We start from the raw sequence: 25,322 nt of genomic DNA, 5'->3' as shown, positions 1-25,322 counted from the left end.
TCAATTCCATTGTTGGCAATTTTTTCCCATCACTTGGTCGATGATTGGGAGTAGATTGATGGGGTAATAACTTGTCAGGTTTGGATTTGTCCTGCTTCTTGCGTACAGAACATACTTGGGCAATTTTCAAAAATATTGGGTAGATGCCATTGTTGTAGCTGTACTGGAATAGTTTGACCAGAGGCACGGCTATTTATGATGTACAAGTCTTCAGCACCGGATCCAGGATGCAGTCAGGGCCCATAGCCTTTGCTGAATCCAGTGCACTCAACTATTTTTTGGGATCACATAAATTGACTGAATACTGGCATCTGTATAATGGGATTCTCAGAAGGATGTTGAGAAAGACCATCCATTCAGCATCTGGCTGAAGATGGTTGTGAACATTTTAGCCTGCCTTGTCCTTTCCACTCACATGCTTGGCTCTCCCCAGTCACTGAAGATAGAATTTTCATGGAGCCTCCTCCTCCTGCTTGTTGCTAAATTGTCCATCACAATTTCAACTGGATGTGGCAAGACTGCAGAGTTTTGTTCTGTTGGTTGTGAGATCACTTAGCTCTGTCAAAAGCATGTTGCTTCCGCTGTTTAGCATGTATGCAAGTCCTACATTGTAGCTTCACCTGACTGACACCTCATTTTCAGTTACATCTGATGATACTCTTGGCATACTATTCTACACTCCTCATTGAATCAAGGTTGGACGTCTGGCTTGATAGTATTGGAGGAGTGAAGGATATGCCAAGCAATGAGGTTATAGATTATGGTGCAATTCTGCTGGTGCTGATGCCCGCGGAGCCTCATTATGTCCAGCTTTGAGCTACTAGATAAAAGCAAAATGCTGCAGATGCTGGAAATCTGAAACAAAAACAAAAATAGCTGGAAAAACTCAGCAGGTCTGACGGCATCCGTGGACAGGAAGACAAGAGTTAACGTTTCGAGTCTGTATGACTCTTCATCAGAATGGACTCCAAACGTTAACTCTGTCTTCCTCTCCACAGATGCCGTCAGACCTGCTGAGTTTTTCCAGCTACTTTTGTTTTTGTTTGAGCTACTAGATCTGTTCTTAGTTTAATCCACTTAGCAGAGAGGTAATTCCACACTATACGATGGATGGTATCCTCAGTGTGAAGTCAGAACATGGCCTCCACAATGACTGTGAGGTAGTCACTCCTACCGAAGCTGTTATGGGAAGATGCATCCGCAAAAGGTAGATTGTGTGGACGAGGTCAAGTAGGTGTTACAAATATGAAGTTTATAAAATTGTTATGTTTTGGGATCATCTTTTCAATTTATGGTAAAATAGAGAAATGAAGGGGGTCATGTGACCTGCTCCGACTCCTGCCTGACAACAAGCTTAGGTGGCCTGGTTGTTAAAGGTTGTTTTACTGGAAAGAAAGTGCAAGATGTTCACACCTGTAGTCAGTGGGAAGAACATCTGTGCTGCCTTGGGAGGACTGTTAGTCTCCAGGTCTCACAGGGAGGTGTTAGGAATGTCAAGCTTTATAAACAGTTATACTCTAAACTGTCTGTTTAATTCCAAGATAGAATGGAGAGAAGGGTTGGGGTTTAGAAGAAGGTTAATCAACATTTCTACCTAGATACATTACCATGCAATTCACATTGCCATGGAGATGGGCTTTGAGAGGGGAACAGGCCTTAGGAAGCCACTGTAGTATCAGCTTACAGGGTTTTCTTAAAATATCCTCACAGACAGATCAGTCTGCAAGAATCTGAGAGTGAGAGAGACATTAAATTAAGCCCTCTGTGTGCATCATAGATGCATGCTTGATCAGCTGGGTGATGGAGGTAAGTGGTAATCAGCAGGACGTTTCCTTGCTTATGTGTCACTTGAACTCTTGAGACTTTATGGTGTCCACTCCCACCAACCGTATACTGCTTTGCCACCACTTTTGGTGGATATGTCCGGCATTGGGACGGGGACGGAGAAATCTGGGACATTGGCACAAAGTCATGCAGAATCAACTCTATGTCAGGCGGTTGCTAAATTAGATTCTGGAACAGTTGTCCCAACTTTGGCAGTAGACCCTAGGTGTTCACTATGAGGACTTTACAGGATCAACTGGGCTGGAAGAGTCTTTGTTATGTCTGAATCATGGTGCCTCAAAATAAACTGTAAGGTAATTTCATTCAGTAACAACACATCAGCACCTTTGCACTGCACTACCATATCCACCACAAGCCTGTTGGGGTTTCCCTTGGTCTGATGAGAGGTCATCAACCTGAAATGTTCACTTTTTTCCTTTCTCCACAGATTCTGCCTAGCCTGCTGAGTATTTCCTGCATTGTGTGTTTTTACCTCAATCGCAGTTTTGGTTGCAATAAATTCCTGAATGAGAACTAATTCCTGTCAGACAGACAGATGTACTTTTACAGGAATTAACACACACTAACACTGTGGAATACTGAAGTCAAACAGGAAAATCAGTTAGCAATGTTAATACGAAAGAAAGAACAACTTGCATTTACATTACACTTTCCCCCGAGCACTGGACGTCCCAACACACTTTACAGGAATGAATTTCAGTGTAGTTACTGCTGCAATGTAGGAAACGCAATAGCTACTTGTGCTAAGCCAGTACCCACAAACAGTAATGTGATAAAGATCAGATTTTTTGTGGTGATAATTGAAGGATAAATAGTAGGGATAACTCTCCTGCTCTTCTTCGAAATAGTGCCTTGGCTTAACATCTCATCTGAAAGTTGGCACCTTCAACAGTGCAGCACTCCTTCAGTATTACGCTGGAATGTCAGCCTTGATTTTTGTGTTCAAGCCCTGAAGCGGGACTTGAACCTTGAACCCTGTGACTCAGATGTGAGAGTGCCACCCAGTGAACTACAGCCAATCCTTTTATTACCAATGACAAATAAGAAACTGATGGCAAATGACATCCCAGTTCATTGGTTCAGAAGCAATAACTTAAAAAATAGCCTTTCAATTGACTTTTGGTTCAAAGTTTTATTGCATGTTCAAACTTTAAGATTTTCAATAAGGATCCAATTAGGACAATTCAATTGTCAGGCCAGAGATAAAGTAACAAAAAAATAGAAATGTACAAGTGGAAGTAATATGTTGTCAAAACATATTTCAGATTACAAAGGCATATACGATAATTTTTTCACACTGGCCAAAAGTTGGCTTTTGACTTTACCTATAAGTAACTTCATTACCTGTGAAGTGCTTTGGGATGTTTGAGACATCTGGTATATAAGCACAAGTTCTTTCTTTGTAGCTAACAGGAGTATAAAGTACACATGCAGGTTAAAGTGAATCCACGATGGTCATTTTTAGAAAGCCAAGTACTCACCGAGTCACTCTGAAGTCAACTCAATGGTCTGCCACATCATTTATTAATTGAAACACTGTACTCAGTTTTTGCCTCATTATTGGTCCATTCATTTGAACTTGTAAACTGCTAATATCTGCTGGCTAAAGCACAAGCCTGTTGCTGTTTCCCCTTGGTCCTTTCTTGCCCACAAATACTGCTATTGTCTTATATGGCACTCACCAGTACATAGTAGTAAGCATACAGTGCGGTCAAATGGTGGATAATAAAGTATATGTCTCCAATTGCTTTCCAATACCACAAAATAAGCAGGAAATCTGGAAAAGCAATACAAAACAGAAATTAGAAAGAGCTTAGTTGCGGTCTGGGGGTTTACTCAGTTGCTCAAACAAAGCTTCAGCAGTTTTTACAACAGTATCAGCTGATTTAGTGCAAATAGCCTATCACAAAAACATTGAGACAATATCACTTAAATCAGGTTTTCAATGTGGCAGCTATTAAACTGGAAAAGTGACACTACTACTTTAAACAAAAACTTCCAAAACAGGTCAGTTAAATGGTTGTGAATAATTGTAGTTAAAATTGAGTATAATATTCAATTTCCTCAAGCAACTTTCTTGATTAAAGTTATTGAAAGTCGGAGTTACCACCCATATTCCTAAACAATGCTTTAGATACAGTCCAGTACAGAGAATTTCCTAGGATAATGCAGCTTGTAGAATAAATCAATGTGGCCCATCAAGTATCTGCACATATTGTTTAGTTCCTTCAAATAAGTATTACACAAGCTACTGAAGCACATTTAAACAAGAGTGCACATCCACGCATCAGCAAAATTGGCAGCAAGCACTTCTGTTAAGTCATTATAAAGAAATTACATATTAGGTAAAACAAAAGGGCTCCTATGTACAGCCCTGTATGCCCTCCAATAAAGTTATGTTAATTGGGTGGATCTAAGAGACATCAAAGGGCTCCATTTGCAAGTGCAGTAACCCCGCAATACTGGCGTCAGTGGCACTCAATCCGATCGGTCTCCAAACAAACTGATTCCCACTGCAAATATTTTCTTGTAATAGCTGCTAGTATTAGTAAATGATCTAAATGCTTTCAATGTTTGAGCAGTGTTAAAATCATTCCCCCCCCCCGCAACCATGGTCACACATTTGGACCAAGTCAAATAAAGAGCAAACTACAAACACTAGAAATACTTCTCCACAGATGCTGCACTGTAAGTTAACAGTTTAAATAGAACCAGTCTTCAAAACTTCACTCTGACTTAGTTTGCCATCTATGTCCAGCACTTCTTGCTTGTACTTGACAAAGCCACTCTCTAACATGGATGGTAGATTCATTAAATCACTGGTTCTTATTGCAGGTGGCAAAAAAGGTAGTTTTTGGTTCCTTACTTTTTGGAATCCACAAAAGCTGTTTACTGACCTGAAATGCCAAGTCTCTAGCAAACTGATGACAAGCAATGTTTGGTGCTCCCTTGTTACAAGTGGTAAAAATACACATAACTGCTTTTAATTATATGGACAGCAAGCAGTGAAGTACTTTACATTGAAAACAGTACACTCTTAGTTACAGGCATGAAATTATACTACAATAGTATGTTGATTAATTGGTCATTTAAATCGTTAAGGACTGTTGTAACATTTCCTTAACCTAATCAGGTGGCTCACAAAACTCCTTTAGCGTTTTTGGAGCTAATAGGCTCAATGAAAAATAGCACCTCCTCATTCTTCTCTCCCTCTTCCCTCTCAAAAACTACCTTCAACCAAAACAAATTCCTGAAGATAAAGACAAAAGGCTCATTCTCACAGGATCTCTACCAGATACAAGAAAAAAAATGGAGAAAGATTGAGGCATCAAATTACTCCAATTCCAGTCTTTTCTAGCTTAGACAAAAGACGAGTCCAGTACACAGCAGCAAGAAGTAAGGTTCAATTTGAATCTATACCAAAACTATAGCAGTGAAACTTCCATTATAGACATCTCTACAAAAGAAGACTCTTAGAATGAAGCAAATAGAGTTCACGTAAAAGGAGGTCACTAGAAATATTAAAGTCCAAATTATTATAACTTTTATCATTAAAACATTTCAGGTCATTATAGAAGAAAGCCTCGTTTTACAAAAATTGAAAGGATTTTTTTTTTAAAGAAAGAGTAACTTTAGCGCAAATAAAGTCAGATCTACAAATGCTGGAAACACACAGGGGGTTCATCATCAGAATCTGAGGAAAAACAGATTAACATTCCAGATATAGATCTTTCACCAGACTTCATCTGACATCCAGCCAGCCTAAAATGTCAGCCTGTTTTCTTATTCTCCCTTTTACAAGTACTGATTTTGCATTTTCATGATATTTCATGACACTCAGAAACTTTAACCCACTGACAGCAACCCTATCCTAACAAGACTGCAGTTTAGATTTTTTATAATGTACTCCACAAAGCCTTTCATCTCCATTCAGTTTTCTCAAAAAGAGAAAGATGATTAAACCAGAGATTTCGACAAACACAAATACTGCAGTCCATATCGGAGACCCAGTCATGAAGCAAGGACGCTTTATTACCTCCTATTTAGTTCCTAACCAAATTCAGATGTTGATGTGATATAGGCTAACTACAAAATATTCCAGTTAAATAAAACATTTAACAGGAGAAAATGCTTTTCACATGAAAAAGTACTCACCTGAAATGAGGTAGCCTGCAGTTAGACCAACATTTAATTTTACCAGTGTAGGTTCCCCCCTGTAAAAAGCAAGAAACAGAAGGTTACATTTCACAGAAATGAACTGTATTTAATAAATCATGCTCTCAGCATGGAACATCTATACTACTAAGCCACAATAGGCCAGGTTAGTCCCAGGTTTGTGCAGTGGTCAGAGCAGTTTCAGCAACTCGTTCTAGAAGGGCATACAAGGTCAACTGTGATGCCCTTGCAGTTGAATGGTCTGCCAAAGCTCGTATATGAATAATTGCCATTTGGGTGAGATACCCAAAGGCAATTATCAACTAGAAACTCTACACCAATAAGGAATCAGTGCCTGGGTAGATAAAGGAAGAAGAAAATAAAGTGGGGGGGGTGGGGGGGAGAGAAAAGGGTTTGAGGAGCATACAATAGATATAATGGGAGTTTTATTTTTCCCCATTTTTCTCCACCCATAAACCATTTTCATGACCAAATTAATCATTTTCTATTTAATATTCTAATTGACGACATGAACAGTTTTTTGTTTATTCAACATTCTGTATAATCATCCAATTGAATGTACTTTCTAAACAAACAATACTGGCAATTTGATATTTATTGTGTCATTCATGCCCAAAGTTCAACCATGCGGAAGGATAAAGAAATTCTTAAGGTTTTATGTTGCAACCATTTAATCAGGTGAATAAGCATGAAGCAGGAATTAGTGAAATGATCTGATTGTGTATAGTGTTGAGCCCTAACAAGTTTAGATCAAGTTCTATGTTTAAAAGGAAATACCAGTGTAAAATAAAACTTCAATGAGTTTTTAAGCAGAAAATTCTCTCTCCACGCTCATTATCATTAGCAAATTTGGCCTCATTGATGGACGTGGACATCTTTCAATTAGTTTGTGATTTTGTTAAGTATGGACGTTTAAAATAAATAGCAGAACTACTCATTCACATCAACTGAAGAACACTGGGAAATTAAGTTAAATTTTATTTTTTCACATAAGAATAGGTGTAGACTATTCAGCCCCTCAAGGCTGTTCCAAAATTCAGTAAGATCATGGCTGATCTTGATCATAATTCTATGCATCCACCTTGGCTTCATATCCCTTTATGTCTTTCAGCTAACAAGTAAATTACTGATTAAAGATTTAAACTTAATTGAACTACTGCCTTTTGCTTGTAAAAGGATTTTATAGCTTTGCTCCTAAATGACCAGACTCTGATTTTGTTATGTCCCAGACTTACCCACCAGCAGAAAGAGTTTCTCTCTATCTACCCTATCAATTCCCTTCAAAATCCTGAAAACATACCCCCAAACCTTCTATACTTTAGGGAATCCAAGCAGGGTTTATGCAATCTGTCTTCATAATCCAATTCTTGAACCTCTGGTAACAATTAAGGCTTCTGTTGCAATCTGCGCTGCACTCCTTCCCATGCCAATATATCCTAAAATGCAGTGCTCAGAACTCTACACAGTATTCCAAAATATAGACTATGATTAGCTGTAACAAAGCTTTCTTTCCTTTATAATTTAGTTCTCTGGTTATAAAAGCTAACATTCTATTAGTCTTTTTGATTTTTTTAATATACTTGACTACTGTATTTGAGAGATCTGTGTACATAATATTAGCATTATAGTGTTACGAGTGCTGGACATTACAAAACTGTTATGTTTCAAAATGTCTCCTTTAACTTAAGGTAAAATTGAGAAATCTGCAAACACCCACCTCGGAGGCATGCCCATGTGACCTGGTTGCCAGGGGGAGAAAATCAAACAGAAACCTATTGAAATATCAAGTCTTCACATCCGAGACCACTGTTTTTTGAGACACAGAGAGAGAGAGAGAGAGAGAGAGAGAGAGATACACAAAGCAGATACTGCTGTGTGGAGAAGCAAAGCTCTGCGACGAAGAGCAGAGCAGGACTGTTTTTATGTTAAAAACCAAGCAGAATGCTAGTACTGGCTCATGGTCTGTTCAAAAGGAAGGGAAAAGAACCAAGAGGACTTAGATTTAAGGAACAAGGAGTTAATAAGCGGGCCTTGCTGGTGCAAGTCAGATCTGGAAGACGCAAGCCGAGTGGAATGATTTTCAGAGGATCCTGGAAGCTTCGACCTGGTGTGGTAGAGAGAAGTGAGCCTGCTGGACAGCCCGGAGTAACTTTGGACTCAAAAAACAGAAAATGCTGGAAAAACTCAGCAGGTCTGGCAGTATCGGTGGAGAGAGAAGCAGAGTTAACGTTTCGAGTCCGTATGACTTCTTTAGAGCTCTGTTTCTCTCTCCACAGAGGCTGCCAGACCGGCTGAGTTTTTCAAGCATTTTGAGTTTTTATTTGTAACTTTAGACTTGTTCTTGTAATGGTACGCATCTGCCAGAGGTGCAGTGCACAGAAAAGAGGGGTTGTAACTTGCAGCTCGATTGCATTAGTTAGTTAATGCGCGAAAGTACCTTTTTTTTAATCTGTTAAGTAATGTTTGATCTACATCGATTTAACTTGTTTGTTACATTAAAATGTGAAATCTTTCCTTCAGTCATTTCCTTCGATTGCTGGGAAATTCATTGCTTTGAAGTAGTTATCGGTCTCTACAGGGATCGTAACAGTAGATACGTTGCAATTGGAGACATTATGCTGGTTATTTAGTGACAATCGGACAAAAATACAGACAAAAATTGCGTTTCCCTTAACCTCACTTTACAATAAACTTTCTGACCACTGAGATAAAGAGGCTCAAGTAGCCAGGCCCAGTTTAACCAGGCTGACTAGGTGTCTTACCAGATAGGATCAGCATTAACAGCATCATCAAACCACAACAAGTACAGACACAATAACCCAACCACCAGGGCATGGAATGTGGACACCACCCTAAAAAAAAGTAAAAACATAGATTTGGGCATCACTGATGCATTTTATACAGCCTACAGGCAGTTAAACAGGGAACATTTCATCTATTAGTGAAATCACATGTAGTGATACAGCAAATTCATCGATAATTTCAGCAAAATTAGGGCCAGCAGAGGGACCCTTTTCCTTAATTTTGTAATTAAGACATTTTCTGGTGTAACAAAAGATAAAAGCAAAATACTGCGGATGCTGGAAATCTGAAACAAAAACAAAAACAAAAATTGCTGGAAAAACTCAGCAAGACTGACAGCATCTGTGGAGAGAAAGAAGAGTCGTAAGGACTCGAAACGTTAACTGTGTCTTTCTCTCCACAGATGCTGTCAGACCTGCAGAGTTTTTCCAGCAATTTTTTTTTTGTTCTGGTGTAACGACATCCTTTAAATGAGTAAAATATAGAACCAATGCATAGCACGGAAACAGGCCATTTGATTTATGCCAATATTTATGCTCCACACAAGCCTCCTCCTACTACTCTTAATTTATCACTTCATACCTCTCACCCTCTATTTCTTCTCCCTTACATATGTATCAAGCCTCCCCTTAGACGTGTCAATCCCATCTACTTCAACCACTATTTAGCAGCAGGTTTCATATTCCAGCACATTCTACGTGAAGAAATTCGATTCAAATTTTTTACTTGATCTTTTGGTGGCTATTTTGTATTTTTGTCCCCTTGTTCTAGACTCAGCTACAAGTAGGGGCAGTTTCGCCACATCTGCAATTATAAAGATCTCAATCAGGTTTGCTCTTACTCTCCTATACACCCATGAAAAGAGACCCAACCTGCTCACTCTTTCCTCTCAATTCTGGTAACATATGGAACTGAGTTCAGAATTCTTCCATTGTACAGCATGTTGGAAATGGGTTTAATTCTATAAAGTTCACACAAACACCCAAACAAGAAGTCACTCATTTGCGCTACTTAGTGAGCACAAAAAAAAATCTGCTGAACTTGAACCTCTCCGCACAAAAATGGAAGTATTTACAATTGCAGAACATAAGCAATAACTAATGTTGTGCCTCAAAGATAGAATCACGTACTTATTAGAAGCTCAACAATTCAAACAATGGAAGCCTACTTTCCCAGTCAAAGGAGATAATCTAAAACTTCTCAAATGACTTTACATTCCTGTGAAGAGAAGGGAACACCAACTCTGTGAAATAAACACCATGCAATATCTAGCTTTGATCTCCAAGCAGAGCACATTCCATACTATACAGCGCATTCTTCAATTGACCATCTGCATATGAACTTCTGTACATAATCAGATAGATATGATTTTATATGAACAGCATTCCAGAAACCTCTCCCCATTTATAAAACTATGAACATCCAATGAGAAAACCAGTGCCTGTCAAAGTGTCCTGTTTTCTTTTGCTTACATTGTATGTCTCCACTAAATAAACTAGAGTTCTTTGCACTGTTCCCCTTCAGATTTGTTATTTAACAAATCCCATATTTTTTTTTAAAGAAGGTAATTAGTCATTAATAGCAGGTGCAGTGTTTATGTTAGTGAACAGGCAACCTAGAGGTCGTGAATTGAACCTCACCACAACAAGTGAAACCAAATTAATTAACCCTGATCATTCGTGCATTAGCACCAAGAAAGCTAACAGTCAGATTTTTTTGTAAAACGCAACTAGCTTTCTAGTCTCCTTCAGGCTTGGAAACCTATCACTCCTACACGGCCTGAACTACACGTGACCCCAATTCACACCACATGGTTAACTCTAAATGCTCTCGAAATAATCAGGAAGACACTCAGCTGTAAACAAGATCATCATATCTAGGGGCAGAATGATAAACGCAGGCTAGGCCAGCATCATCAACATCCCAGAAATAAAAATGTTCAAAGCAAAACAAACTTGTTTTATTTCTATTCTTTGCCCATTATGTACATTTTAAAGCATAAACACTATGAAAAATGTATATATAGTGCAACTCTTAAACTAAGCGTGGTTTTAAGAATATGTCTGGCTGTACAATTATGCAACTCCACCTTTAAAACTGCCATTTATTAGATATTCTTTATTATACCTTTAAAGCAAAGCACTAAATAAAGTTGTCTAGGGAGACATTATACATCAGAAAACCTGTCCCATCCCAATAGTTTTCCATTTTTAAAAGATTAGACAGCATAACGAGTGACAGAAAATAAATTTATCATCAAGGAGTTCTGATGCTAGTCATTAGGTCAGAGCAGGGGAACAAGTCAAAACAGTCACCCACTCTACACCATACTCACAGACGCACAAGTGGTAGGGAACATAGAAGCACTAGCAGAGTCAGCCAGCAAGTCACCATTGCTTGGATGCCTGGAGATGGTGTGCTAGAGGGAGATTCTCAAGGAAGGCAGAAGTTTATTTTAAAAATTAGTTTTAAGTTTTAAACAAAAAAAGACTGTAATGTCAAGGCTTAGGGAAAACCTCATTCCACTGCAGATAAGGCTGCAAATGTGCCTTTGTTTGAATTCATCTATTCACATGCTGTATATTTCCCACAAATAGTCTTAAGAGTGAATACCTGGAGTTCCATTCAGTCTTCTGAATGTCAGTCAGTGTTCGATAACCCTTGCAGAAAAATACAGATATCCTTGCACTTAAATAATGGAACATAATTTGAAATACAGTGAAACCAGCTACAGCAACAATCAGCCAATCAAGTGAAGCCATGACAACTGGAGCTCTGTAAGAAAATAAAAATTTGGTAAATATTGCAAAGTGAAGCGAGGACAATTAAAAAATTAATTCAATAACCCAATAGTACATTACTGTCTAAGTTCATATTTACTTTCACAGGTCAAAACTAAGCTACAGCCCAAATTAAGCATTTCAAATCCCTCTGTTCACCCTCCATTTTTAGAAATCAGAAAAAGAGATAGCTGCAAAGAAAATGTAACTAATTTTCTAAAAAAAAGTATGTGGAATCCAACAATGGTCAGCAGATTTTCAGCTTTAACAAAAATTACTGGAGGACCTTGTAAAAGCACAATTCAGGGTAGCAGTAGGTCAAATGAAAACAGACAACGTGGTAAAATAATGCTGAGGTGAGAGTGACTGCCCTTGATATCAAGGCAGCATTTGACCGAATGTGGTATCAAGGAGCCCTAGCTAAAATGGAGTCAATACGAATCAGGGGGAAAACTCTCCACTGGTTTGAGTCATACCTAGCTCAAAGGAAGATGGTTGTGGTTGTTGGAAGTCAGTCATCTCAACTCCAGGGCATCACTGTAGGAATTCCTCAGGGTACTGTCCTCGGCCCGATCATCTTCAGCTGCTTCATCAATGACCTTCCTTCCAACATAAGGTCAGAAGTGGGGATGTCCACTGATGATTGCACAATATTCAGCACCATTCGCAACTCCTCAGATACTGAAGCAGTCCATGTCCAAATGCAGCAAGACCTGGACAATATCCAGGCTTGGGCTGACAAGTGGCAAGTAATATTCGTCCCACACAAGTGCCAGGCAATGACCATCTCCAACAAAAGAGAATCTAACCATTGCCCCTTGATGGTCAATGGTATTACTATCACTGAATACCCCATCAACATCCTGGGGGTTACCACTGACCAGAAACTGAACTAGACTAGCCATATAAATACTGTGGCTACAAGAACAGGTCAGAGACTAAGAATCCTATGGCTGTGGAGTCCGCTCCTGACCCCCTAAAGCCTGTTCACCATCTACAAGGCACAGGTCAGGAACATTCTCCACTTGCCTGGATGAGTGAAGCTCCAACAACACTCAAGAAGCTTGACACCATCCAGGACAAAGCAGCCCACTTGAATGGCACCCCAGCCACAAACATTCACTCCTTCCACTACCGGCACAGTGGCAGCAGTGTGTCCCATCTACAAGATGCATTGCAGGAACCCACCAAGCTTCCTTAGTCAGCACCTTCCATACCCATGACAACTTCCATCTAGAAGGACAAAGGCAGCAGATAAATGGGAAAATCACCAGCTGGAAGCTCCCTTTTGAGCCACTCACCGTCCTGACTTGGAAATATATCGCCGTTCCTTCACTGTCACTAGGTCAAAATCCTAGGAACACTCTCCCTAACAGCACTGTGGGTTTACCTGCACCACATAGATTGCAGCAGTTCAAGAAGGCAGCTCACCACCACCTGCTAATTGCTCAAGAGCAATTAGTGATGGGCAATAAATGCTGGCCTAGCCAGCAATGCCCACATCCCATGAATAGAATAAAGACGTCAGGAATATTAGGGATAAGGGCACAGCTTTTTAAAAAATACAAATAACCATATGGCAACGAAGAGAGGTGCAATGAAAAGCCTGTAAAATAACTGCACATCTAGGGACAATGTATTAGTTCAAGTAAAATAACGTAGGCATCTGGAATTAGGGAACAAAAAAAAGCAGTTATAAAATAGGCACATCACATCCATCTGTATTAAAGCAGACAGGAAAAAAAAAGTTACTCAAATTGAATATTGAACTTCCTAAACTGCAAACATCATACCATACGAATGACAACAGACACAGTTAAAGTACCCAGTTCAGACAACATACATACTCACTCTAAAAAAAAGAGAGAACGAAACAAGTTAAATTTTAAATATCTTGGCAAGTTAATTTACTTTGGAAGACATGCCAAAGGATTGGAAAGTGGTTTACCTAACTCTGTAACAAAAGGGTTACAATACATGTCAGAAACCCTCAGACCAGCAAATCCAAAAGGGCTTGTGGGAAAAATCATTTAGTGAGCAAGCACAAACACAAAGGAAAAGCACCAGCTATTGAGAGGACAAAAAAAAAAATCAGCAGGGATTCGGGGAAGCAAGCGCTGGAAATCTCCTCAGAGTTGCACACATTCTGCTGCTGCAGCTTTACCGGAAGCATAGCAGAAACCCAGTTTACATTCACAAGCCAGAGTTGCCAGCCCTCCCAGAAATGAAATTCCTTTCTCGGGCATTGCTGCCAACAACCCGGGAGAAAGCACTTTGTGGCTCCGAGGCTTCTCCGCTTGGTGTAAAAGCAGCAATAGCAGCTGATGCGTGAACATTTTTCACAACTTGACTGCACTGACGGACGAGAGGAAATCTCTCCATTCTAGCTCTCGAAAACTCCCAGCACACCTGTAATCCCAATACTGGTGTGTGGAACTGATTCTCCAACCATAATTTCACTTGGTTCTGTTAATGTTGCAATCCTGTCACAATGAAGTGCATGCTCTAGCTAGAAGCGAGAGCAGCTGTTACTAATTGGAGAGATATATACTTAAGAACATTGCCCTAACCTAAGAACCGTTTTCCACCTGTGTGGGGGAAGGAAAAGGGGAGTCTGTGCCTGTGTTCTCTGCGTTGTGTGAATAAGCCTATGTTAAGGAAGGTAAAAGCAAAAAACTGCGGATGCTGGAAATCCAAAACAAAAATAAAAATACCTGGAAAAACTCAGCGGGTCTGGCAGCATCTGCGGAGAGGAACACAGTTAACGTTTCGAGTCTGTATGACTCTTCAACAGAACTAAGGAAAAATAGAAAAGAGGTGAAATATAAACTGGTTTAAGGGGAGGATGGGACAGGTAGAGCTGGATAGAGGGCCAGTGATAGGTGGAGGTAGCCAAAAGATGTCATAGACAAAAGGACAAAGAGGTGTTGAAGCTGGTGATATTATCTAAGGAATGTGATAATAAAGGTACGGATAGCCCTAGTGGGGGTGGGGTGGGGGGAAGGGATCGAAATAGGCTAAAAGGCAAAGATAAAACAATGGATGGAAATGCATTTAAAAATAATATAAAATAAAATATAATAATATAATAAAAAAATTCTCTCTCTATAACCTGCTCTCTCTGAAAACCCCTATCAAGAGGCAAAGGGGAAAATCACTGTTAGGGACATTGAAAGGCAAGTGTTCAACCAGTGAACTAAATGCTGAAAGTGCTGCAAGACCACCTTGTGTCATCAACAAGAATTGAAAGGAATTTGGAAGACATCGATCAAAATCAACCCATCGAGTCCTGTAGTCCGTAACTGCTGCGATTGAACTGTTTTATCCCACCCTTAAAATTCATGTTTTTGTGTGTCTTGTGTGTCATGTATGTGTGCATATAGGGATTTAAGAAGGGGTAGAGTTTAGGTTATAGAATTAGAAGTTAGCAGTTCATTTTTCTTTCTTTTGCCACTGGTTAAAGACAATTTGTTCAATAAACAGTTATTTAAGTATATAAAGAGCAAGAGAATAACTAGAGAAAGAGTGGGGACAGTTAGGGACCATAGACGTGGGTACAGTGCTCAATGAATATTTTGCGTCGGTCTTCACAATGGAAAAGGATGACACAGGTATAGATATCAGGGTGGAGGACTGTGGATTAGTAGAGTAAATTAACACAGAGAGGGAGGAAGTACTAGTGGGTTTAGCAGCCTTAAAAGTGGATGAATCCGCAGGCCCGAATGAGATGTATCCCAGGCTGTTGAGGGAGGAAAGGGAAGAGATATCAGGGGCCCTGGCAGTAATTTTCAAATCTTCTCTAGCTACAGGTGAGATGCCAGAGGACTGGAGGACTACTAACATTGTCTCATTATTAAAAAAGGAAGGGATAGACCTGGAAATAACAGGCCAGTCAGTCTAACCTTGGTGGTGGGGAAGTTACTAAAAAGAGTTCTGAGAGACAGAATATATCTGCACTTGGAGAGACACGGATTAATCAGGGATAGTCAGCATGGATTTGTTGAGGGAAGATCGTGTTTGAGGAGGTAACCAGGAATGTTGAGGTTAATGCATTTGATGCGGTCTACATGGACTTTAGCAAGGCTTTTGATAAGGTCCCTCATGGCAGAATAGTCAAGAAAGTAAGAGCCCATGGGATCCAAAGCAAAGTGGCACTTTGGATCCAAAAAGGGCAGGAAGCAGGGAGTGATAGGAGAGGGATGTTTCTGTGACTGGACGTCTGTCTCCAGTGGGGTTCCACAGGGCTGCGGCCCTTTAAGTTTGTGGTGTACATAAATGATTTGGAATTAAATGTAGGGGGATGATCAAGAAGTTCACGGATGACACAAAAATTGGTAGGGTGATAAATAGTGAGGAGGATAGCCGTAAACTGCAGGAGGATATCAATGGTCTGGTCGGGTGGGCAGAGCAGTGGCAAATGGAATTCAACCCGGAAAAGTGTGAGGTAATACACTTGGGGAGGGCCAACAAGGCAAGGGATTACACTATGAACGGTAGGACCCTGGAAAGTACTGAAGATCAGAGGGACCTTGGTGTGCAAATCCACTGATCCCTGAAGGTAGCAGGGCAAGTAGATAAAGTGGTTAAGAAGGCATATGGGATACTTGCCTTAATTAGCCGAGGCATAGAATACAAGAGCAGGGAGGCTATGCTGGAACTGTATAAAATGCTGGTTAGGCCACAACTGGAGTACTGCATGCAGTTCTGGTCACCACATTTATAGGAAGGATGTGATTGCACTGGAGAGGGTGCAGAGGAGATTTACCAGGATGCTGCCTGGGCTGGAGGGTCTGAGCTCAGAGGAATGATTGGATAGGCTGGGATTGTTTTCCTTGGAGCGGCAAAGGTTGAGAAGGGACCTGATGGAGGTATGTAAGATTATGAGGGGCATAGATAGGGTGGATAGGAAGGCACTTTTTTCATTAGTAAAGGGGTCAATAACCAGGGCGCATAGGTTTAAGGTAAGAGGTAGAAGGCTAAGAGGGGAGTTGAGGAGAATGTTTTTCACCCAGAGGGTGATGGGAGCCTGGAACTCACTGCCTAAAAGGATGGTTGAGTCAGAAACTCTCATAACATTTAAGAAATATTTAGATGTTCACTTGCATTGCCATAGCCTCCAGGGCTATGGGCCAAGCGCTAGAAAATGGGATTAGTCTCGTCAGATCTTTGTTGACCAGCGTGGCCACAATGGGCTGAATGGCCTCCTTCTGTGCTGTAAACGTCTATGAGTCTAAGTTTACAAACCTGGTGCTCGTATTCTGTTAACCTAAATTAAACAATTAGGTGGGTTGATCAAACTTCTTCACATTTCTTGCGGCTCAGAGAGCAGTGGGGCTTGATATTGCAGCGCACTGTCCTCAGTGAAAACTTTGGGACTCCCCCTTATGCTGGCTGCCAGTCTTTTCCCATAATCCCTCTTTGCTTCTCTAATATGCTTTTTCACCTCCCCCCTGAACCTTCTGTATTCCTCTTGGTTCTCAGTTGTATTTTCTACCTGACACCTGTCATAAGCGCACTTTTTCTTCCTCATCTTAATTTCAATCTCCTTTTTCACCCAGTGAGCTCTGGATTTGTTTGCTCTACCTTTCCCTTTCGATGGAACATACCTTGACTGTGCCCAAACTAATTCTTTTTTGAAGGTAGCCCATTGTTCAACTACAGTCTTTCCTGCTAATCTTGTGTTCCAGTCTAACTGGCCCAGCTTCGTTCTTGCCCCAAAGTTGGCTCTTGTCCAGTTAATTATTCTTACTCTGGATTGCCTATCATCCTTTTCTATCATCATCCTAAAACGTACAATACAATGATCACTGTACTGCAGCTTCACGTCCTTAGTGCAATGCAGAGTTTATTGGTGAGGTTGTACTAGCACAGCTTGTAAGGGGTAGACTACTTGGGCCTCAACTTCTACATCTAACTCCACCTGTGCATACTCTGGAAGCTGCTGTCAATTTATTTTATGGTAACAGTGAGTACTGTTTGCTTCACCGTGATGCTGAATGCAAAATCCAGGCTAATGCATTTTGTTATAGGAGTTAAGCAGCTTTGGAGATTAGCTGGACTCAGAGACCCAACTCCCTGAAGCTGGATTCCGTGGATGGGGGTTAGAAGTCAGTGACTTGAATGTTGGTTCTCGGGTTTATTAATTCTTTTTAGAACATATTGGCAACATTACTTGAAAACTTTGTTTAGAATTTACTTATATCAATGATATTTTGCGGAATTCCCTTGTTTTTTTTGTAATGTAAGTATCAATTCTCCTTATCTCCTATTCATTAGTCTTTTTGCTTCGATTCATAAATTGCTATAATTCATCTTAATGAGACTTTTGCATTCCATAGAAACATGAAAGATTAAATATTTTATTCAGCCCTTGGTGACACTTCTGTCAGAGTGCACAATGGAAATACACTTAATATACTTGAATTCCAGTCGCAAACATATTTTCCTCCAATTTGCGTTTTCACAATTCAGAGCCTCAATTTCTTTTAAAACAGGGACTACACTTCAAAAGTACATTATTGGACGTTTTGGGACGTTCTGTGGTTGTGAAAGGCACTATATAAATGCAAGCTCTTTATTTGTGCCCACAGCAGACTAGTTTGCACAGATGTTTGAATTCCCTTGAGCCACAATTTACAACATTCACTGAATAGCAGGAATATGCTTCCATGTTTAAAATATACACTATAATACTGGGATATGCATTGGAAGTCATATAAGCTATCCATTGTATGTTTCTGATCTCTTCCACAAGGAAAAGTATTACACAGCCAGACCATGGAGTTCCAACTAAAACTAGAAAGTTTTATTGAAAGAAACAATTTACATCATTGGGCAGTGTTAGTTACGAATTCTTATTTAAATCTGAATGGGACACACAATCAATTAATGTTGACCATAAATAACTTGCTTTGGTTAAAATTGGGGCACTTGATACAACTGAGTGGCTTGCTCAGCTATTTCAGAGGGCAGTTCAGAGTCAACCACATTGCTGTCGGTCTGGAGTCACATATAGGCCAAGCCAGGTAAGGATGGCAGGTTTCCTTCCCTAAAGGACATCAGTGAACCAGATGAGTTTTTACAACAGTTGACAATGGTTTCATAGTTATCATTAGGCTTTTAATTCCAGATTTTTATTGAATTCAAATTTCACCATCTGCTGTGGTGAGAATCAAACCCGGGACCCCAGAGCATTACGCTGGGTCGCTGGATTATCAGTCGAGTGACAATACCACTACGCCACCACCTCCCCATGGACCACCCAACCATCTTCAACTGCTTCATCAGTGACCTTCCTTCCATCATAAGGTTAGAAGTGGTGATGCTCGCTGAGGATTGCGCAATGTTCAGCACCAACTCCTCAGATACTGAAGCAGTCCATGTCCAAATGCAGCAAGACCTCAACAATTAGAAAGTAACATTCGCGCCACAAAAGTGCCAGCTATGACCACAGGAGAGAACCTAACCATCGCCTCTTTACATTCAATGGCATTACCATCGCTGAATCCCCCACTATCAACATCCTGGGGGGGGGTTACCATTGACCAGAAACTGAACTGGATTAGCCATATAAACTACTGTGGCTACAACAGCAGGTCAGAGACTAGGAATCCAGCAGTGAGTAATTCACCTCCTGACTCCCTAAAGCCTGTCCAACATCCACAACACACAAATCAGGACTCTCCACTTGCCTGGATGAGTGCAGCTCCAACAACACTCAAGAAGCTTAACACCATCCAAGACAAAGCAGCCCGCTTGAATGGCACCCCATCCACAAACATTCACTCCCTCCACCACCAACGCACAGTGGCAGCAGTGTGTACCATCCACAAGGTGCACTGCAGGAACTCACCGAGGCTCCTTAGACAGCACCTCCAAAACCCATGACCACTACCATCTAGAAGGACAAGGGCAGCAGACACATGGGAACACCACCATCTTCAAGTTCCCCTCCAAGCCACTCACCATCCTGACTTGGAACTATATCGCTGTTCTTTCACAGTTGCTGGGTCAAAATCCTGGAACTCCCTTCCTAATAGCACTGTACGTTTACCTACACCACATGGACTGCAGCAGTTCAAGAAGACAGCTCACCACCTCCTTCTCAAGGGCAAATAGAGATGGGCAACAAATGCTGGCCTAGCCAGCGATGCCCACATCCCATAAATAAATTTTTTAAAATTAGTAGAAATAATTCAGACATGAATTACAGCATAATGCTGGTCAAGGATATTTATCTAACAAAGACAATCACCCAAAAGGACATTCACATCACAACATAACCACCCTCCAAACTGACTAGGTATTCCTTCATTATGTCAAGCAATTGAGGACCGCATTTCATTTGTAAAGCAAACTGTGATTGGGTTTTCTTATCAATTTACTTAAATTTAGCACATTATATAACAATTTTTTAAAAAAAAACTGATATCCCTTACTTTGACCGAGGAAACTAAGCTATTTGGATTCTTCACCACAGCTGCTGTCTTGAAAATATACCGCCGTTCCCTCACTGTCGCTGGGTCAAAATCCTCGTACTCCCTCCCTAACAGCACTGTGGGTCTACCTACACCACATGGACTGCAGCGGTTCAAGAAGGCAGCTCACCACCACCTTCTCAAGGGCAACAAGGGTTGGGCAATAAATGCTGGCCCAGCCAGCGAAGCCCACATCCCATGAATGAATAAAAAATTAAAAAATGACCTCACAATAACTTAACAGTAAATGAACATTTCTGTGAATACTGCCCACGGTGCATTGCTCTGCCTCCATCCTATTAACAAAAAAAACTTACAATGCAACTCACACTATAGTCTTTGCATCAACTGCAATTTTATGATGCAAAAACCATGTATTTGAGATGGTTTTCAACTCTCTTCCTTTCCACAAGCTGTTGTGTAACCACCTCTGGTGTGAAGCACGCTTAATGTTCCCAGACACATCTTAGAAGTCATTTTTTTTTTAGGTTTTTGCAGATGCTAGACAATTTAACTGTCCTATCAACTCTGATCTAACATAAGACATTTTTTGTAACGCATCATTGAACATTGGCTCACAGGCCAGTGCACATTTATGTTCAGAGCTTGTGTTTGCATGCACACACACCAAGCTCTGCTTCCTAACCGGGGAGTGACGTTACAGGCATTGTAACTCAAGATTTCAAGCTCTTCAACATTATGAGTAATGATCAGGATAACAGTCTGGTTAAAAAAATCCAAGAGCTTCAGTATACTACAGCACAAGGTACAACTTCATGCAACGCATCTATTTCTTAAAATCTGGGACTTCCAAACATCTGATGCACAAAGTTTAAATTAATGGAGTTAAATTTTTTTTTTAAAAGATTCCATTTTGAATCCTAAACTGGCTTTTGGGCGTCACCTACACGAATCACAATGTACAAGAAATATTTATTAAATTCTCCAGTTTTCCCTCTTTATTACAGTAACTTAAAAAAAACTATGGCAGAAGTAAATGGAGGAGTGAAATGGTGCCCTATTTAGATAGATTAAGCAGGCCTCAAAAGTCCAAAGCAAATCTCCCAAAAGGCTTATCACTATTGATAGTGATCAACAAATATTTGTTGATATTGGTTTGAACAGGACTACCAATCCAAGTATGCAAACAGCAATATTTTTAAGGGGTTGAGATGGGTGAGGCTAAGAAAGGACAGGAAACAGAGAAATTTTAACATTTTTAATCTACGCATCAGGTTTGTCATGCTAAAAAGTAAAAGCATTATGTAATGATAAATATGTTAACATGTTACCTGAGTATTGATTAGTAGGAATTAAACGGTTACACCGTCGTCCTGGAGATTCAGTGAGATAATATAACCGAGACTTCGAAAGCCACCAGTATCTCAGTAGTTCTGGTTCCTCTATGTCTAACCAACTTTCTGTGTGCAAGTCAGGCTAAACGAGAAAAATAAGCAGGGTAGACCTAGTGAGAAGAGACACACGTAATAAATTTGCGCTAAACTACCAACTTACATACTACCACCACCCCAGTGCCTGCTGACAGGGTATTAAAATGTCAGATTATCTTGTGGACCAATTTATAAATATCTAAAAAAAGAGACTCAGAGCAGTGCTCGTACAATTAATGGTAATCAGCTGGAAAATATTTAATTCTTCAGATCTCTGCAAGTTTGATAGGAAAATTCAAATGCAGCTCGAGAAACACCAGTAAACTTCTGTTGCTACTCAATATCCTTCTAGTTAAAGGCATATCAATTATAGGTCACCTAGATTTTCAACAACCTCGAGACATGCCTCTTCTTTAAAAGAGTGCAACAGCAATCCTCAGCCTACCAGAAATGTGGAGTGCAACATGACAACAGAAAACTGTAAAATCTATTAAGAATAAAGCTTTCCTTTATCCCATCCCAGAAATATGTTTCAACTCAAACTCCAAAAAGCGGATCTCCTCTTCCAGCATGGTAATAACCCCATATTTTTCTTTTAGAAGTTTTGAACACTGGACTTAACACCTACCTGAAATTGAGTTAAAACGCCTCAATTCAATTCTTAGCTGACTGAGAAGATCATCTAACTGGATTGCATTGGTTTCCTGTCAAAAACGTTAAGCGGAACTGAAAATCTTTACTGCAGCAGCCACCTATAAGTTGCCACTCCCTTTTCATATTTTTCCCTAGTTTGCAGTTGATGCTGTACCATGAAGCAGCCTGGCTAACAGTTACAGGGTAATTTCTAATCGTACAGCTGTGGCGATAATGCATTGCGCCATACAAGATAACCCACAAAGTAATTTTAACAGCAGTTTCTTTGCTTTCGCAAAAATTACCAACTGAAAAAAGGTGTGTGAACAGGGCACTGATTTTTTTATCCATGTGCCAGTTTTGTTGCAGCTTCACGCCTCTGTGAACAAAGTAGCTGAAAATTGCCACAAAAGGAATCACAGCCACAAAGTTGTATTCCAACATGATAGTCCACCATTTCAGCACTCAGCAGTGCGTAGCCTGCAGGAGCTATACTTAAACATGTAACTGATGATAGTATTCATTATGAATAACCTCATACATAGGTTGTTGCAGCACACACTAAAATGATTCACTACACAACACCACAAGCAAATTGGGAGGCCAAGGCACAAGCTCGTCTCCACTTTTCCTACCGAACAGCACAGCAGGTCTACCTACACTTAATGACTGCAGCAATTCAAGAAGGCAGCTTATCGAAGACAATGAGGGATTGGCAATGTTGGCCTTGCCAGTGATGCTCACATCCCATGACCATATTTTTAAAAAATTCCAAAGGCAATAGAATTGTAAAGTAAGAAGAACTGGTGCCCATAATTTTCACAATGACACCAAAACAGATTGGTGCCTCTCAGACAAGCCAGAGCAGATAAACCAATTAAAGGATTAAAAAACATTCTAAATACAACTAAACTAAATATACTCCAACTTCCATACTTTGCACATGATATTCATAATGAATTCCTGCATTTTTCAGTGTGTTTAAGTCAACTCATAACAGTCAGCAAGTCTGACAGCATCTGTGGAGAGAGAGAAACAGAGTTAACATTTCAACTCCGTATGACTCTTCTTCACAGCTAAACAGAAGTTGAAATATGATGGATTTTATACTGTTTAAGAGGGGGTGGAGTAAGTGGAACAAGATAGAAGGTCAGGGATAGGTGGGAGCTAAGGAGAGATTGACAAAGATGTTATGGGCACAAGACAAAGGGAGAGTTAATGGTAGTGGTAAAGACTAAAGAAGATGCTGATAGTGGCAAAAAGGTAACAGCAGCATGTGTTAATAGCAGAACAAGGGTCAGCGATCTGTGAAAGCAACACATAGAAACCAGTGATAGATGGCCCTGTGGGGGGTGGGGGTGTTAGGGAGAAAGGATTTGAAAAATAAATTAATTAAAGATTAAAATTGAAATAAAAAAATAACTGGATTTAAAAAAGGGGTAAAGATAGAGGAGAGAGTTCATGGTCTGAAGTTGTTGAACTCAATGTTAAGTCCAGAAGGCTGTAAAGTGCCTAATCAGAAGATGAGGTGCTGTTCCTCCAAGTTTGTGTTGAATTTCACTGGAATATTGCAGCAGGCCAAGGACGGGCATGTGGGCATGAGAGCAGGATGGCGTGTTGAAATGGCAAACACAGAAAGGTTTGGGTCATGTTTGCGGACTTAACGAAGATGTTCTGTAAAGCGGTCACCCAGTCTGCATTTAGTCTCCCCAATGTAGAGGAGACTGCATTGGGAACAGCGAACACAGTAGACCAAATTCTGCTATATGTTCTGCTATTAGCACATTCTGCTGTTACCTTTATGCCACTATCAGCACCTTTAGTCTTTACCGCTACTGTTAACACTCCCTTTGTCTTATGTCCATGATATTTTTGTCAATCTCTCTTTAGCTCCCACTTATCCCGAACCTTCTATCATGCTCCATCCCCTTTTAAACAGTATAAAATCCATCACATTTATACTTCTGTTTAGCTCTGAAGAAGTCATACGGAATTTAAATATTAACTGTTTCTCTCTCCACAGATGCTGCCAGACCTGCTGAGTTTTTCCAGCATTTTTTGTTTTTATTTCAGATCTCCAGCATCCACAGTATTTTGCTTTCAACTCATAACAAACTCATAACTCAAACAGTACAACTCCTGCCCTTCTACAATGCTTCACTCCGTCTACAGTAGTTTTGGTCTACAATCTAGGTTTAATTTTGCTTCATGCTGATTTCCAGATTTACCTGCCCCACTACGGCTTGTGAGGGGGGTGAAGGGTGGGGGGGAGAAAAGCAAGGGGGTGAGAGAGAAAAGCAAAGGGGGGGGGGAGAAGCAGATGGAGGGGGGGGAGGGGAAGCAGATGGGGGAGGTGGGGAAGCAGATGGGGGGGGTGGGGAAGCGGCAGATGGGGGGGGTGGGGAAGCGGCAGATGGGGGGGGTGGGGAAGCGGCAGATGGGGGGGGTGGGGAAGCGGCAGTTGGGGGGGGTGGGGAAGCGGCAGATGGGGCGGGGGGAAGCGGCAGATGGGGCGGGGGAAGCGGCAGATGGGGCGGGGGGAAGCGGCAGATGGGGCGGGGGGAAGCGGCAGATGGGGCGGGGGGAAGCGGCAGATGGGGCGGGGGGAAGCGGCAGATGGGGCGGGGGGAAGCGGCAGATGGGGCGGGGGGAAGCGGCAGATGGGGCGGGGGGAAGCGGCAGATGGGGCGGGGGGAAGCGGCAGATGGGGCGGGGGAAGCGGCAGATGGGGCGGGGGGAAGCGGCAGATGGGGCGGGGGGAAGCGGCAGATGGGGCGGGGGGAAGCGGCAGATGGGGCGGGGGGAAGCGGCAGATGGGGCGGGGGGAAGCGGCAGATGGGGCGGGGGGAAGCGGCAGATGGGGCGGGGGGAAGCGGCAGATGGGGCGGGGGGAAGCGGCAGATGGGGCGGGGGGAAGCGGCAGATGGGGGGAAGGCGGGGGGAAGCGGCAGATGGGGCGGGGGGAAGCGGCAGATGGGGCGGGGGGAAGCGGCAGATGGGGCGGGGGGAAGCGGCAGATGGGGCGGGGGGAAGCGGCAGATGGGGCGGGGGGAAGCGGCAGATGGGGCGGGGGAAGCGGCAGATGGGGCGGGGGAAGCGGCAGATGGGGCGGGGGGAAGCGGCAGATGGGGCGGGGGGAAGCGGCAGATGGGGCGGGGGAAGCGGCAGATGGGGCGGGGGGAAGCGGCAGATGGGGCGGGGGGAAGCGGCAGATGGGG

The 25,322-nt window shown here is 41.6% G+C and overlaps 1 protein-coding gene across 2 annotated transcripts in view; it reads right to left on the bottom strand.

The window, feature by feature from the left end:
- tlcd4a (TLC domain containing 4a) overlaps positions 1-25,322 on the bottom strand; it is a 50,256-nt gene that overhangs the window by 24,255 nt on the left and 679 nt on the right. Inside the window, exons 1-6 of one of the 2 annotated variants that reach the window (XM_078560831.1) lie at positions 22,100-22,178; positions 21,373-21,517; positions 11,437-11,598; positions 8,784-8,873; positions 6,001-6,059; positions 3,528-3,622 (exon numbers count right to left, since the gene is read on the bottom strand). In XM_078560831.1, the coding sequence (XP_078416957.1) occupies positions 3,528-3,622; positions 6,001-6,059; positions 8,784-8,873; positions 11,437-11,585 (393 nt within the window). In that variant the 5' untranslated portion in view covers positions 11,586-11,598; positions 21,373-21,517; positions 22,100-22,178. Of the gene's footprint in view, positions 1-3,527; positions 3,623-6,000; positions 6,060-8,783; positions 8,874-11,436; positions 11,599-21,372; positions 21,518-22,099; positions 22,179-25,322 lie in introns of those variants that run through there. The other variant, XM_078560830.1, reaches the window with a different exon arrangement.

The sequence above is a fragment of the Cetorhinus maximus genome, chromosome 17, assembly GCF_964194155.1.
Source record: "Cetorhinus maximus chromosome 17, sCetMax3.hap1.1, whole genome shotgun sequence".
NCBI lineage: Eukaryota > Metazoa > Chordata > Chondrichthyes > Lamniformes > Cetorhinidae > Cetorhinus > Cetorhinus maximus.
The sequence above is the reverse complement of the archived record's forward strand: the minus strand, read 5'-3'. Positions and strand labels throughout refer to the sequence as shown.